The following is a 14181-nucleotide window of genomic DNA, read 5'->3' on the forward strand; positions in this document are numbered from 1 at the left end:
TAAGCATCAGCCCCCAGCAAACACCACAGCCACGAGCGCATTGTGCTTTTTCTTTACAAACCCCTCCCAGTTCGTACAAAGCCGGGCCGGGCACTCCTAGCCCGGACTCCCAAGGAATTTACAAGAGCTGGGGCAGGCGCTGGCCCCGCGGCCCGTCTGCCCAGAGTCCATTAGAAATGAGCCGTGACGCGGTCAATTTCCAACAAGTCCTCCAGGATCTGCAGGGAAAGAAGCAGGCTAATTAGGGGAGGGGTTACTGACTGGGGAGTGGGTGGCTAACCCCTCTGGGGTGGGGCTGCCACAGCCCAGGGGCCAGCCTGCAGTCAGAGCGAGGGGCCCGACTCACAATGTCTGGCGTGGTGCCGATCTTCTTGGCCAGCTCGTTGCGCTCCATGGCGCTCAGGTAGAGGTAGCGGGTCAGCAGCTCCCCGTCCAGGATGTTGCGCACGGCATTCTGCAGGGTCCGGCGGTCCACGTGCAGCATCCTGCGGGAGAGGAGCTGCAGCTACCAGCAGGGACAGCCAGCCGAGGCGGGGCAGCGGCCCAGGCTGGCGTGCCGCCCCGCTGCCCTTCCCACGGTCCGGGCACTTCGGATGGCCCAGGGAAAGGCACCGGGTGAAAGCCCCGTGTCCCCCTGAAGGGAGAAGCTGGGGGAGCTCGCTGACCTTGGTGAGGCTGCTGGGATGGCCGGTTTGTGCTATGGCCAACAGGCCATGGGGAACCACATGGAGCCCCAGCTCCTCTCCCCAAGAGCCCTAGCACCTCCTGGGCCCTGCCCCAGCGGAGGACACCCCCCTGCATCAAAGCCTCCCACCCTGCACGGAGTCCTAGGAAGAGGCTGGCCCTGCCCCAGGAGCCCCAGACTGTTTTGAGGTCTATCCCCCCTTGCTGTAGAGCTGGGGGGCACCAGGGCTGAGTGCAGCCCCACGCAGGCTCACCCAGCACCTCCCTGGAGACACTTCACCACATCTCCCCTGCTACTGGCAGGGGCCAGCTGAGCTCAGGGTCATGCCCGTAGGACACAGCCCTTCCCCCTGACCGAGGGTACAGGGTACTGGCACCCAGCAGCTGATCCTTGCCCCTCCAGGGTCAGACAGGCTAAATGCCATCCTTCCTTAAGGGTCCCCTAGAGCTTAGCCCAGATGCCTCCACCTCTGGGGTGGAGAGCAGCCACCAGGCGCAAACTGGGTGGGGGGGGTCTGGCCAAGGGCAGCGGGGCAAGGCAGAGGCTGGGAGCAGATGGTATGTGGGGAGCGGAGCAGTACCTGAAGGCCCGGGGGTTGAGGCCGGCATGGTGTGGCAGCATGGTGGTGAGGGCGTTCTGCAGCATCAGCAGGCGCCGGTACGTCTTCTCCAGCATGGGCAGGAGGAGGCCGATCCCACCGTCCAGTGTGGCTGGGGAGAGGAGAACGGCCCAGTCAGGGAAACCCGGAACACCCCGCCACGAGGGGAGGCTCCCTGGGCTGGGCCAGCAGCAAGCCCTGGGAGCTCAGGGTAACAGGGAATGGGCCTCAGGTGCCCCCTGCAAGATAACCCCTTCCATTGCAGAACCCGGAGCGAGGCCAGCAGCTCCAGCGCCTTCCCCGCCCGCTAGCCCCACCCTGTCCTACTCTGGACACCAGTGCTGGGACACACTTCCCACAGCCCCAGGCGAGCCCCTGCTCCCATCGCAGGCTGTGCATGTCCCCCGTGGTCCTGACCTGGCCTGTCCCTGGCCCCACAGATGCACCTGATGCCCACTCTGACCCCATCTCCCCCCACAAGCCACTGCGTGGCTCCTCCACTTCCCGGCACTGAACACGAGCTCCTCCACGACCCCATCCCCCGGCAGACCTGCACCCCGCACTGGTCCGCCCACATCTCTTCCTGCTTTGCCTGCCTCCCCGGCCCATGTCAGCCCCTCTCCGTGCTTACCCCCAACCCGGCTGGAAGCCTCTGGGGCAAAGCCTCCAGAGCACAGCCCCGCGCGGAGGGCAGAGGTGCAGGGCCAGGGTGGAGACACACTCGACCTTCACTCCCCCCACCCACATGGCAACTGCCTCCGCAGACAGCCACCTGCTCAGCCCAGGCGCCGTCTCAGTTTGTACAACCCCCGGCACAACAGGGGTCCAGCCCAGCTGCTCCCCCAGCATGTGGGTGGGTCAGAACTGGGCACAGCGCTGCCCTCTGCAGGCCGGAGCCCAACCTACCGAACCAGGTGATGTGCTTGCTCTCCCAGGCGCTGGACTTCTTGGTGACGCCATCGGTGGCCCAGCGGCACGGCGTCCTCCAGAAGGTGTTGACGTGGGCGCCCACGTGGAAGTCGGCCCTGCGCAGCAGCCGCATCCCACCGAAGCTCTCCTTGGCTAAGAAAAGGAGCAGGAGCAACTCCGTCAGGGTGAGGTGTGGCCCATGGAGACTACAGTTCCCACCATGCTCCGCTCCACAGGTGATGGAGCATGGCATGCTGAGTGCTGGAGTCTCCATGGGCCGCATTCCCGAAGGGGCTGGACTAGCTGGAGTCCTCAGGCTCCCACCCAGCTACCGATGCGGCTCTGGCTGCGCCGGCAGGAAGGAATTTCCAGTCCCAGGTTCAGGGGGCCACAGGTTGTTAGATGTTCCTGTGGGTTCCATGCTGCTCTGTTTAGGTGCAGCCCTACAGTATTATTATCCAGCACTGCAACAGGCCAGAAACAGAGCCAGACGGGGAACGACCACAGCGGGGCAGACCAATGGCCCATCTGGCCTAGTATCCTGTCTTCCAGCAGTGGCCGGTGCCAGGTGCTTGAGAGAGAATGAACAGAACGGGGCGATTTCAGTGACCCGTCCCATGAGCCAGTCCCTAGTTCTGGCAGTTGGAGGCTCGTGGTGGGTGTCCCTGGCTAATTGGACCCTGGGCTAATCAGAGGCAAGGTGGGTGAACCACAGTGGTCGGTGTAGCTGGAATGCCTGGCTCTCACCCAGAGAAGCTGGCCCAATAAAAGCTGTTCCCTCCCCCCTGCTGTTTCTGACACAGCTCAGCCAGCAGCCACCGACAGACTTGGCTCTTCTCCAGCCTATTTGGCTGGGCTCCCAAAGCACCAGACAAATACGAGTGTCATTGTGTCTGTGCTAGAGGGGAAGGGACTGGCCCCCTCACAGCCCCAGAGCGAGTCATTGGGAGAGCAGGGGCTACCCCAGTCCTGTGTGCTGGCCACGGCCCTCCGCAGGCAGGGGCCTGGCTTAGAAGCGGAGGGTGCGGAAGGCCTTACCTTCAGGCAGGTACATATAGACCATGAGGTTGCGATCGCGATCTGACACTGCGGGGAGAGAACAGATCAACAACATTGCTCTGGGCAGCATTTCAGCCCCACCAGAAACACAGAGCTACCCAAGAGCCCCCCCACCCTGGTGGGCACGCTCCAGCTCCCCCGCCCTGGGTCCAAACCTGGATCCAGCCCCCATCCTGATCCGCCCACAGCTGCTGGCTCTGCCCTCAACACCCCCCACCCCCAGCAGCTCTCAGTTCTCGGCAGGGGGGGCCCAAGCAGTTCCAGCACCACCAGCTCGTCCAGCCGGGACTGGGGTTGCCCACGGGGGTCTCCCTCCCTTGCTGGCCTCCCTGGCTCTGGGCAGGCGGCCCAGCCAAGCCCTGTGTGCGGGGGATGGAGAAGGAGCAGCACATACCCAGGAAGCCCAGCTGGTCGGTGTCCACCATGAAGTCCACACTGTACACCTCCAAGGGCTTGGCATCCTGCAGCAGGAGAAGCAGGGGTCAGGGGGAGTGCACACAGCCATGGGCGGGGACCCAGCACCCCCCAGCACCACGTCAAGGAGTGACTAAGGTACCAGGCCGAGCCCTGCTCTTGGCCCTGGGCAGACCCCTCCTTCCCGCAGATCCTCTCCACCCTCCCAGCTCCCCCGTGGGCCAGGCCCTGCAGACACCCCCTGGGCCCAGCCCGCACCCGGCTGACAAGCGACAGCGTCTTGCTCTCCTCCTGGTAGCGCAGCAGCGAGATGCTCTTCATGACGTCAGCCGCCAGGATGAAGTTCTTGACGCTGATCATCTGGTGGATGTAGAGCTGCGTGTCGATGAAGGCCATGCCCGTCAGGTCGTTGTCCTTCAGGCTCCACAGGAAAATCTGCAGGGGGCAAGGGCGCCAGGCTCACGGCCATGGACAGGCAACGCGGCAGGGGGCAGACTGCCTGAGATGGGGCCCGACTGGAACCAGTAACCTGGAATATCCCCCGCCCCGCTCCTATCCCAGGGCTGGGTCAGAGCCAGCGCTCCCAGAGGGGACAGGCCCCATACCCCATAACCACACCCCCTGAGCCAGCCATTCACCACCCCCCCACACACCCCCTGGGGCTGGATCAGAACCAGGGCTCGCCAGAGGGAAGAGGCCTCATACCCCACTCCCTGCCAGCCCACCCTAAAGGCAGCGGCTGCCCTGTGGTGTCTCAGGTTGGCACTGGTTCACACTCAGACTCCACCGCCCAGGGCACTTGGTCCCCAAGACCAGCTGGAGGAGACGGGACTGTTCCCCAGGTGGTGCCCTCCCTGAATCGGGACGGTTAGCCGCCGGGCAGCTGCTGGGATGGGGTGGCACCAACAGCCTGTTTCTTGCCAAGCTCCTTGGCAGAGTTTTGTGCAGTTTCTCTGTGGTGGGGGAGGACAATGAGAGGCTCCTGGCACCCCCTGCTGGCCCAGCTGGGGAACGGGCCCCTCACCTTCTGGCCAATGGCCGACACCAGGTAGCCGTGGCAGTGACAGAGTGCCGTCACCGGGCCCTTCTGCTCCTTCTCATACAGCACCTTGAACTTGTTCTTGGTAAGCGGCTGCCCCGGCTCTGGCACCACCTCGATGATGTCCATGATGAGGATCTACAGAGATGGGTGGGACAGGGGGCTGTGAGCGAGGGGCTGCTCCCTCCCGGCTGCCCTGAGAGCCTGGCCGCAGGGCCGCCCGCACCGGGCTCCACACACCGGCCTGGGCTGAGGGAGGGAGGCGACCCCCACCCCCAGGGCCCATCAGAGCTGCGGAGAAAGCGTGCCCCACAAGGAGCCCGGCTCCATGGAGAGAGTCGGGGAAGTGACACCTGCCCTCCTGCCCCCCATGACAGGTATCTCTTGGGCACAGTCCAGCAGCTCCCACCCGGCGACCTGGCCAAGTGCTGGGTGCAGATGATGGCTCCGCCGAGGGAGGGTGGGGGCAGCACAGCCCAGCCCCCATCAAGGTGCAAGGTGGAGGGGGCAGCCAGGAGGGCAGAGGGATGGGCTCAGTAGGGGGCACTGTGATGCAGGGAGCGGGGCGGGGGCTTGGTGGGAGGACGTGCAGGGAGAGGGTGGGGGAGGCAAGCCCCAGGCCCCCCAGGGTGCTGCTGGGGCAAAGCGAGGCCAGCCCGCACTCACCCGGCCGCGGCAGGTCACCTCCTCGCCCTGCATGAGACACGTGCCGGCGGCTATGTAACCCTTCAGCCCCGACACCGTCTCCTCGCTCTTCAGCGACACCGTCTTCATGCAGGTCACGTGCTCCCACTCCTCCAGCTCGATCCTGGGCAAGCGGGAGAGGCAGGCACAGGTCAGGGCAGCAGGGAGCCACACACCAGAGCAGCCAGGGCCAGGATGGGAACTGGCCCTTTTGGCCCAGGGCACCAGGCACCTCCTCCCAGACACAACCACTCACGGGCCAGCGTCCTGCCCCATCTCCCTCTGCTGTGGGGGGCAGGGGGAGGCCAGCGCCTGCTTCCCGCCCTCTGCCCTCCTGGTGCAGGGCCGGGCCCTTGCCCATGCAACACTCCCAGGGCCAGCCTCCTCGTCCACCTGCCTGGCAGAGCCCCGGGAGCCCATCTCCAGGAGAGGAGTGCCAGGGCCCAGCCAAGCCCAGCTGCCTGCCCCACTCGCGGGCCCTTACCGGGTGTTGGGGATGGTCTCCCAGCTCACTGGTGAGATCAGCTGGATGGAGAAGGCCTCCTGCTGAGGGTGGATGTAGCGCTCGTCTGGGGGAGAGACCAACACAGCTCCAGTCCCCAGCCGGCCCCCAGGAGAGAGTATGGGGCTGGCACAGGCACAGCAGCCCCCCTGTCACGCACCGACCCAGCCCAGGAAGGTTTGATGGCACCCTCCATCCCACAGCTCTGCCCCATAGGAGGACACAGCTCTACCCCGGGGACCCCACCCCAGGACTCTGTGGGCTGGGGGGACCTTCACAGCCATGGGCACAACGGGGAGACCCCCGCGGAGCCCACTGGGACCTGTGCCAAAGGGGGCCAGGAGCCGGGCCATGGGGCCCACGCAGGACAGGGAGTGCCGGCCCGAGCCTGGCCCATAACTGCCCCGCAGGAACCTCTGCCAGCACTGCGCACCCAGTGCCAATGTGCTCCCCACACATCCCTCCCGCTCAGTGGGGCCTGGGGGGGATCCCGGAGGGGCCCCTGCAGGGCAGGTGTCTACTCACCCCGCTCGATGCTCTCAAACTCCTTCTCCTCTCCTGTCATGCGGGGGATGCGGGTGCAGGGGTTGACGACACTGGTGGCCACGGCGTAGACCTGCCAGAGACAGGCAGCCGTTAACAGGCCACCGGGGCGCAGCACAAAGACCGGGGGCCCCCTCTCTGACCCCCCTGACTGCTGCAATCCTCCAGCCACGCAGTGTGAACACAGGAGACACCAGCTGCTCCCTGGGGGCTCCCCTCCCCCTCGGCTGGCGTCGTGCAGGCTGCCAGTATGGGGCATGGAGCAGAGCCAGGCAGGACAGGTCTGAAGCACCCGCTTTGGGGATTGTGCTCTGCAAGGCCAGATGCCCCTTGACCAGGATGGGGGACGGGCAGCATCGGCAGAGTGGCGGGTCCTGGGCCGGCAGAGCTGAGCTCTCGGGGGACGCTGTGCCCCAGAAGGGGATCCCCAAAGCAAAGCCCGTTCCCACACGGCAGGGCTGCCCCAGCAGCACCCCAGTACCTTGGACTCCACGTGATAAGCCACGTAGTGTGTGGTGCAGCGCAGCGGGATCTTCCTCACAGGCCACGGAGCGTCATAGGAGAGGTACGCGGGCAGGACGCTGATCCGCAGCTCCCCCTGCGAGCAGAGCCCACCGTCAGCCCCTCCCCTCAGTTCAGCCCCCCCAAACAGCCCGCGCATTTCCCCACGCCCTCGAGAGAAGAGCTGCTGGCCAGACGGCCGTGCCCAGATGGAGCAGTGCGTGCTGGGACCTGTAGACCTTCTGCACCCCACCTCCACAAAGAGCCCAGGCAGTGTCTGTCTGCCCCTTGTGGGGCCCTGGGCTCTGCCCCCAAGCCAGCCGTGCCCCACATACCTGCCGGTTGAAATAGAGAAAGCCCTTGGGGCAGTTGACATTGTGGAAGGGAGCGAAGGACTCAATTAAGCCGTCGATCGTCATGGGATGCAGGCGCAGGGCCCCCCGGGCCGTCACCAGCAGCCAGTGCGGGGAGGGTCCACAGATGAACACCTGGGAGCAGAGCCAGCACCGGGGTCAGAGTGGGGAGCCCAGGGTCCGCTGCCAGGGTGCTTCGGACTAGGGGCTCCCGCTCGGACTCTCCACGGGCTCTTTCCTGGCCAGCACACCAGCTGCAACACAGGGCTGACTCACCAACCCACAGCCCCGGCCCTGCCCAGGTCTCCCCTCCAAGTGCCGGCCAAGCCAGCCCCGCTTAGCTTCTGGGCTCTCACAGGATGGCAGCCCGCAGCAGAAGGTCGGGAAATCCGGCGGCGTCACTTCCCCAGTGCAGCAGTCAAAGCTGGCTGCAGACAGCGCAGAGCCCAACCTCCTACCAGCACCCTGCAGGGTCTAACTGCCCCAGGGACGTGCCCGAGTGGGGCTGCCCCACCGGCTCTCTCCTGCTGTCAGCCCCCGATACCAGCAGCTGAGCCTGGGGTCAATCTGAACAGTGAGGGACTGACCCAGAGGCAGCCCCTGCTGCCCTGCCAGCCCCCAGGACAGGCCCTGGCAGTGGTTCTGAGGCAGGCCTGCCCCCGTGGCTCACCCCCGAGTAGCCGTAGATGTCCTCAAAGAAGCGGAAGCGGGCGACCCGGCCCCGCGCTCCCCCCGACTCCTCACCCCCTGCACTCTCCGATTTCTTTTTGGACAGCTTCAGCTTCTTCTCCCGGAAGTTGATGTTGTGGGGGACCTGACAGGGAGGAGAGATGGTCACAGACGAGCCAGGGCCCCCAGGCACCAATGGGACCGGAGCCCTGCAGTTGAGGCTGGGAAGGGCAAGCACCAAGTGGGGAACCCACACAACAGGTGGGGGGGGGTCCCCACCTTTCCAGGCCCACAGGCACGTCACCTGCGGAGGGCACTGCAGACCGCACCCCAATACTCCCTGGACCTGCCCAGCGCTGGCCCCCAGGGAAGTGGCTGAGGACAGTCCGAGCTGCAGCCATTCAGCTGCTTTGCACCTGGGACACACACTTTAAATCAGGGCACTCGCCCCAGACCAGCCCCCCAGAAAGGAACAAGCTGCTTGGGAGTTTTACCTGCCACAGGGTCAAGATGGTGCATTGTGTGCTGGGAGCTGAAGTCATATGGATGGGACCTCGAGAGATAGTCTAGTCCAGTCCCCTGCACACGTGACAGGTGTTTGTCTAACCTGCTCTTAAACTTCTCCAACGACGGAGATTCCACAACCTCCCTGGGCAATTTATTCCAGTGCTTAACCACCATGACAGTTAGGAAGTTTTTCCTAATGTCCAACCTAAACCTCCCTCGCTGCAATTTAAGCCCATTGCTTCTGACCCTGTCCTCAGCGGTCAAGGAGAACAATTTTTCTCTCTCCTCCTGTAACAACCTTTTATGTGCTTGAAAACTGTTATCATGTTCCCTCTTAGTCTTCCCTTCTCCAGACTAAACAAACCCAATGTTTTCAATCGTCCCTCAGAGGTCATGTTTTCTAGACCTTTACTCATTTTTGTTTCTCTTCTCTTGATTCTCTCCAATTTGTCCACATCTTTTCTGAAATGTGGCGCCCAGAACTGGACACAATACTCAAGTTGAGACATAATCAGCACAGAGTAGAGCAAAAGAATTACTTCTCGTGTCTTGCTTACAATACTCCTGCTAATATAGCCCAGAATGTTTGCTTTTTTCTTGTAACAGTGTTACACTGTTGACTCATATTTAGCTTGTGATCCACTATGACCCCAGATCCCTTTCCGCAGTACTCCTTCCTAAGCAGTAGTTTCCCATTTTGTATGTGTGCAACTGATTGTTCCTTCCTAAGTGGAACACTTTGCATTTGTCCTTATTGAATTTCATTCTATTTACTTCAGACCATTTCTCCAGATCATTTTGAATTTTAATTCTATTCTCCAAAGTACTTGCAACCCCTCCCAGCTTGGTATCGTCCACAAACTTCATCAGTGTATTCTCTGTGCCATTATCTAAATCACTGATGAAGATATTGAACAGAACCGAACCCAAAACTGATCCCTGCAGGACCCCACTCGTTATGCCCTTCCAACATGACTGTGAACCACTGATAACTCCTCTCTGGGAACGGTTTTCCAACCAGTTTTGCACCCACCTTGTAGTAGCTCCATCTAGGTTGCATTTCCCTAGTTTGTTTATGAGAAAGTCATGCAAGACAGTATCAAAAGCCTTACTAAAGTCAAGATTACCACGTCTACCACTCCCTCACTATCCACAAGGCTAAACGCTGTCACAGAAAGCTATCAGTTGGTTTGACACATTCCCACTGGCGTAGAGGGTGACTATGAAGCAGAACTTTGTGGGTTGCTTTGGGCCCCCCCTGTTCCATATCGGCTGGGTGTGATGGCAGGAGGACACATGGGTGGCCTCAAACACTCCCCTGTTACCTTCTTAAACCGGACTTTCAGGTTACTCTGGCCCAGCTGGGAGTCGTGGCTGAAAGCCTCATAAATCAGCAGCTCCTGGTCCACGTGAACCTGCCAACAGGACGAGAAGAGCTGAGACTCCTGCCCCTCCCGTGCTCACCCAGAGACCACCCCACCCCACCCCACCCCCGTACCCACAGGTCACACTTGGTCCCTGCTCCAGGCAGCGGAGCCGGGGCAGTGGCAGGAGGCGTGTGAAGCTGTGCTGTGAAAGGAAGCCTACTCAGCGATCACAGGGTTGGAGTAACCCCAGCGGGTCCAACCCTCAAGACAGGGCAGGATGGTACCCCTCAGACAGACACCCCAGGGCATGGCAGGCGGGTACCCCTCACACAGACATCCCAGGGATGGGCTCCCACGCTGCGCTGGGGAGTCAATTCCCAACCAGCGCTTCCTTGTGCGGCGAACGTTACCTTAATATTCAGCCTACGTTTCCCTTTGCTCCATCCCCCACTCACCCCCCGACCTCACACTGGTGGGCCAGAGCGCTACAGCCCCCATCCCCTGCTGTGCCCCCCGCAGCGCACACAGACTGCCCAGCCGGCCCCTCCCAGCTTGGTATCGCCCACACACTTTATCAGTGTACTCTCTATGCCATTCTCTAAATCACTGATGAAGATATTGAACAGAACCAGACCCAGAACCGATCCCTGCGGGACCCCACTCGTTATGCCTTTCCAGCATGACTGTGAACCACTGATAACTCCTCTCTGGGAAGGGTTTTCTGCACCCCCCCGCTGCAGTAAGCGGCCATCTGCGCCCCGCCCTGCAGCCCCCTCGCTGCTCCCCTGCCTGGTACGTGCACACAGTGCCAGGGAAGCCTGCCCGGGCAGCAGCACTGCTCCAAGTGCAGCAGTGAGTGCCCACGACCCAGCTCACCAGCAGGTACGGCCGGCTCTGGCGATTGCCCAGTGCCACCAGCAGGACCTCCTTCACCAGGGGCATCTCCCCCTGTCGCGTCACCTCCTCCTTCTTGGCGTCCCCCTGGGCCGCAGGCTGCCCGAACGAGCTGTCCACCAGCACCCGCTGGCCCATGGGGAAGTTCTTCACCAGGAAGACCAGACGCCAGTCGGGCAGCTGATAGATCTGCAGGGAGAGAGACAGCAACTGAGCTAGGCAGGGGCCCATGGAGGCTCCTCATAGGAATCCGCACATGAGGTCAGAGCAGGGTCTGCCTCGCCCACTCCCAGCTGTCCAGAGGAAGCTGCAGGGAACCCTGCAAGGGCCATCCCCAGATAACAGCCCATGGAGAAATGTCTCCCAAGCCCCCTCCCTCGGCCTGGCACTGACCCGGGAGTAGGATGGCTGGTGTTGTTACTCTCATTAGCCACGTGAATGTCATGGCCTTTCTATGCTTCTGGATTCAGTCTTGTGGCCAGGAGTTCCACAGGTTAATCACACGTGGGGGTCAACATTATTTCCTTGTCTCAGTTTAACTGCTCCCCTTTAGGGCCCCTGCACACTGGACCAAGAGAGTGATTTCATGCAAGGGGGAGCCCTAGAAACGCCCCAGAACAGGCCCAGCAGCAGCATGGGGTCACAGCTCAGTGGGAATCCTGTACCCAGCCGACTCGCCGGGGGATTCAGAGCAGAGCTGGGATCTGGCTGGGACTGACCGCCCAACTCTGGGGGTAAACACGAACTAGGCCTTGGTTTCACACCTCACCCACCAGCAGCACAGCACCTCCTGGGGGTCCCCTGGGGTCAGCGCCCCCACAGGCTCACTAATGCCACAGCGTCCCCTAGTACCACACTGGGGCATTAGTCAGCACTGATTCCAGGGGGAGGACACCTCGTACTAAGCCCCCCACCCCACTCCCTGCAGGCCGTTTTGAACCCGGAGGTCTCCCATCCAAGCCCTGACCAGACTGAACCTTGCTTAGCTGACAAGATCCAAGGGGCTCAGCACTAGGTGGGCAGGGGCTGCCCTCCAGGCAGTGCCAGATCAGGGTCCTTAGGGAGGGGCTGGACCAGGCCTTACCTCCATGGCTCCATTCTCCCGCACCAGCACACACCAGTGCGTGGGCTCCACTTTGTACTGATGGGGGTCCCTGTCAGACAGTGGGAGGCTGCTGCGGCGCGGCTCCTCCTTGGTGGGGCTGAAGAGGGAACTGGAGTCCCCGTAGAGCATCTCCTCCTCGTCGTCCACCGTGTTACTGTGCCGGGCGGCCGGGGCGGGGGAAGCAGGGAGAGGCTGTTACGGGGGGTCCTGAGCTCCTGCTTGGGGGGAGACTCATGCACCCTTTCTTGGCCGGGAGCAGCAGGCGCAGGACGTAGGGATCACTGCCAATGACTCACATGGCACAGAAGCAGCAGCCTGGAGGGGTGGGGGGGCTGCCCCCAGCTGTGCCCTGTCACCCAGATCACCCACCCTCATTCCCTATGCCATTCATGCAGACACGGCTCCTCTCCCCTGCCACGGGCTGCTGGGCACGGCTCGACTGCCGCTCCTGGCCGCTGGGCCAGGACAAGCAGCGCTAAAGCCCCCCTGCCATGTGCACCTCTTCCCACCCACCTGCCCATCCCCGATGGCCAGGGAAAGGCCCCAGCCTCTCTCGCACCTGATGTCCTGGATGACGGTCTCCACCTCTGAGTGGCTCCTGAGGGACAGCTCGTCCCTGGAGCTGGTCGTCCTGCTCTCCGTGGTGAACATGCCTCTGACGTCGCGGTATACGCACAGCGCGATCACCTTGGATTGCTGCAAGGGAGAGGCACTGCAGGTCCCACCCCGCACAGCAAGGAGACGTCCAGGCTGTCCCCAGCCCCTGAGCCCTATGTGCATGTGACAACACACACCCCTGCATTCACACCCTGCTCGCTACTGTGACCATCTCAGTACAAGGTACGCCTGGTGAGGGACCACTGAAAACTCATCACGGGCTGGTCAGTATCAGCCTGATAACGTGCGTGTGGCAACATTGTGTGATACGATTCCCCTGTCTGGTGCGATTTACACACATGCCAAACCCCACGCCCCTCCCCAGGCAGACGTTGGCAAACAGGCCTGTCCTACAGCAAGGAATGGGTGTTCCGCTTAATTTGCATTTAAGAGTAAACAGAGTCATCGAACAGGGAGGGAAGACAAAGTAAGTTCAAACAGGTGAGGAAAAGCAGCAGGGAACATCCTTCCACACAGACTCTGTGTCTCCTGGTGCCCAGCTGGAATCGTTTTTCCAGAGGGGGCCTGAAACTATAGAACTGAGGGACAAACACCCGCAGCCTCCCTCTCCCTGCCCATCGCATTCACTGCTCCCAAAGAGACAAGGGAAGCAGGCCTTGGACTCTGGGGGAGGGGGTTGGTCAGTAACCTGCTGGAGCATGTGGTGAGAAACTTTGCTTGAATCCAATATAGTTTGTTAAGTTAGTTATTAGTAAATGTCTGGTCTTTATTTCCTTGTGACCATTTCTGACTTTTAGGCCTCATTACTTGGACTCAATCTCTCTCAGTGTCGTTAATAAACTTGTTTTACTGTTTTATCTAATCCCGTGTGTTTCAACCGAAGCGTCGGAATAACTATTTGAGATAATATACTAGCATATTCTTCCCTTAAAGGAAAGTATTTGTCCTGCCCAGGAGTGGGCTGGGCAGTACAGGACGTACAGTTCTGGGAGAAGATCCGGGACTGGGTTGGGGGTGTGTGTTGGGGTCACCCTGCAGCGTAACCGAGGCTGGCAACCCAGGTGTGGCTGGCAGGCTGCAGTCACACACACACATTCAGGGGGTGGCTCACATGCTGGCAGGCAGGCTGTGGGCTGCTCTGGGGGGAGCTACAGCAGGAAGGCATTGTGAAGCAGCCAAGGCTGCAGGGCAGGGCTGGGGTGACAACTCCCCACTGGTCTGGACTGAACCCTGGTATGTCGCACATGCCCACCCCAACCGACAGCACCCGGGCGTGTCCCTCCACCCCACCCCGATGGACAGCCCCAGTGTCACACAGACATCAGGACAGGGGCATGGCAGCCTGTCCCCCACAGCAGCACCGCCTGCTCAGACTCACGTGGTGCAGCTGGGGCTTCTGCAGGGTGAGCCGGTGCGTCCTGCCCCCGTACGTGTCGCTCTTCAGCACGAACATGGTCACCTGGCCCTCGGCACTCATGATCACCACGTAGGGGTCAGCCACGGCGCAGTGCACGATGGGGGAGCCCAGGTCCACAGGGATGAAGTGCAGCTGATTCACTGGAAGACAGAGCCACCCAGCTGAGCCACAGCCATGCCCAGGGCCAAAAGGCCCAGCCCCAGCCCGACAACCCAGCACCCCCCTTCAGATCGGAGCAACGGGTTCCCCCAGCCCTGCATCCCCCCATGGGGAATAGACCAAGGTGGCCCTGCTCCCAGATCAGAATGGGGGGCCAT

At 61.8% G+C, this 14181-nt stretch overlaps 1 protein-coding gene across 1 annotated transcript in view; it reads right to left on the reverse strand.

Moving 5' to 3' along the window:
* Window positions 1-45: 45 nt before the first annotated feature.
* Window positions 46-14181, reverse strand: part of CPSF1 (cleavage and polyadenylation specific factor 1) — a 37962-nt gene continuing 23826 nt past the window's right edge. The window contains exons 20-38 of the mRNA XM_074943677.1: window positions 13826-14004; window positions 12389-12525; window positions 11809-11983; window positions 10707-10913; window positions 9789-9878; window positions 7958-8101; window positions 7270-7422; window positions 6915-7031; window positions 6416-6506; window positions 5873-5957; window positions 5371-5512; window positions 4690-4842; window positions 3924-4100; window positions 3646-3712; window positions 3231-3278; window positions 2190-2345; window positions 1266-1395; window positions 347-485; window positions 46-218 (exon numbers count right to left, since the gene is read on the reverse strand). Coding sequence (XP_074799778.1) covers window positions 171-218; window positions 347-485; window positions 1266-1395; window positions 2190-2345; window positions 3231-3278; window positions 3646-3712; window positions 3924-4100; window positions 4690-4842; window positions 5371-5512; window positions 5873-5957; window positions 6416-6506; window positions 6915-7031; window positions 7270-7422; window positions 7958-8101; window positions 9789-9878; window positions 10707-10913; window positions 11809-11983; window positions 12389-12525; window positions 13826-14004 — 2438 coding nt within the window. The 3' untranslated portion in view covers window positions 46-170. The remainder of the gene's footprint in view (window positions 219-346; window positions 486-1265; window positions 1396-2189; window positions 2346-3230; window positions 3279-3645; window positions 3713-3923; window positions 4101-4689; window positions 4843-5370; window positions 5513-5872; window positions 5958-6415; window positions 6507-6914; window positions 7032-7269; window positions 7423-7957; window positions 8102-9788; window positions 9879-10706; window positions 10914-11808; window positions 11984-12388; window positions 12526-13825; window positions 14005-14181) is intronic.

The sequence above is a fragment of the Natator depressus genome, chromosome 2, assembly GCF_965152275.1.
Source record: "Natator depressus isolate rNatDep1 chromosome 2, rNatDep2.hap1, whole genome shotgun sequence".
NCBI lineage: Eukaryota > Metazoa > Chordata > Testudines > Cheloniidae > Natator > Natator depressus.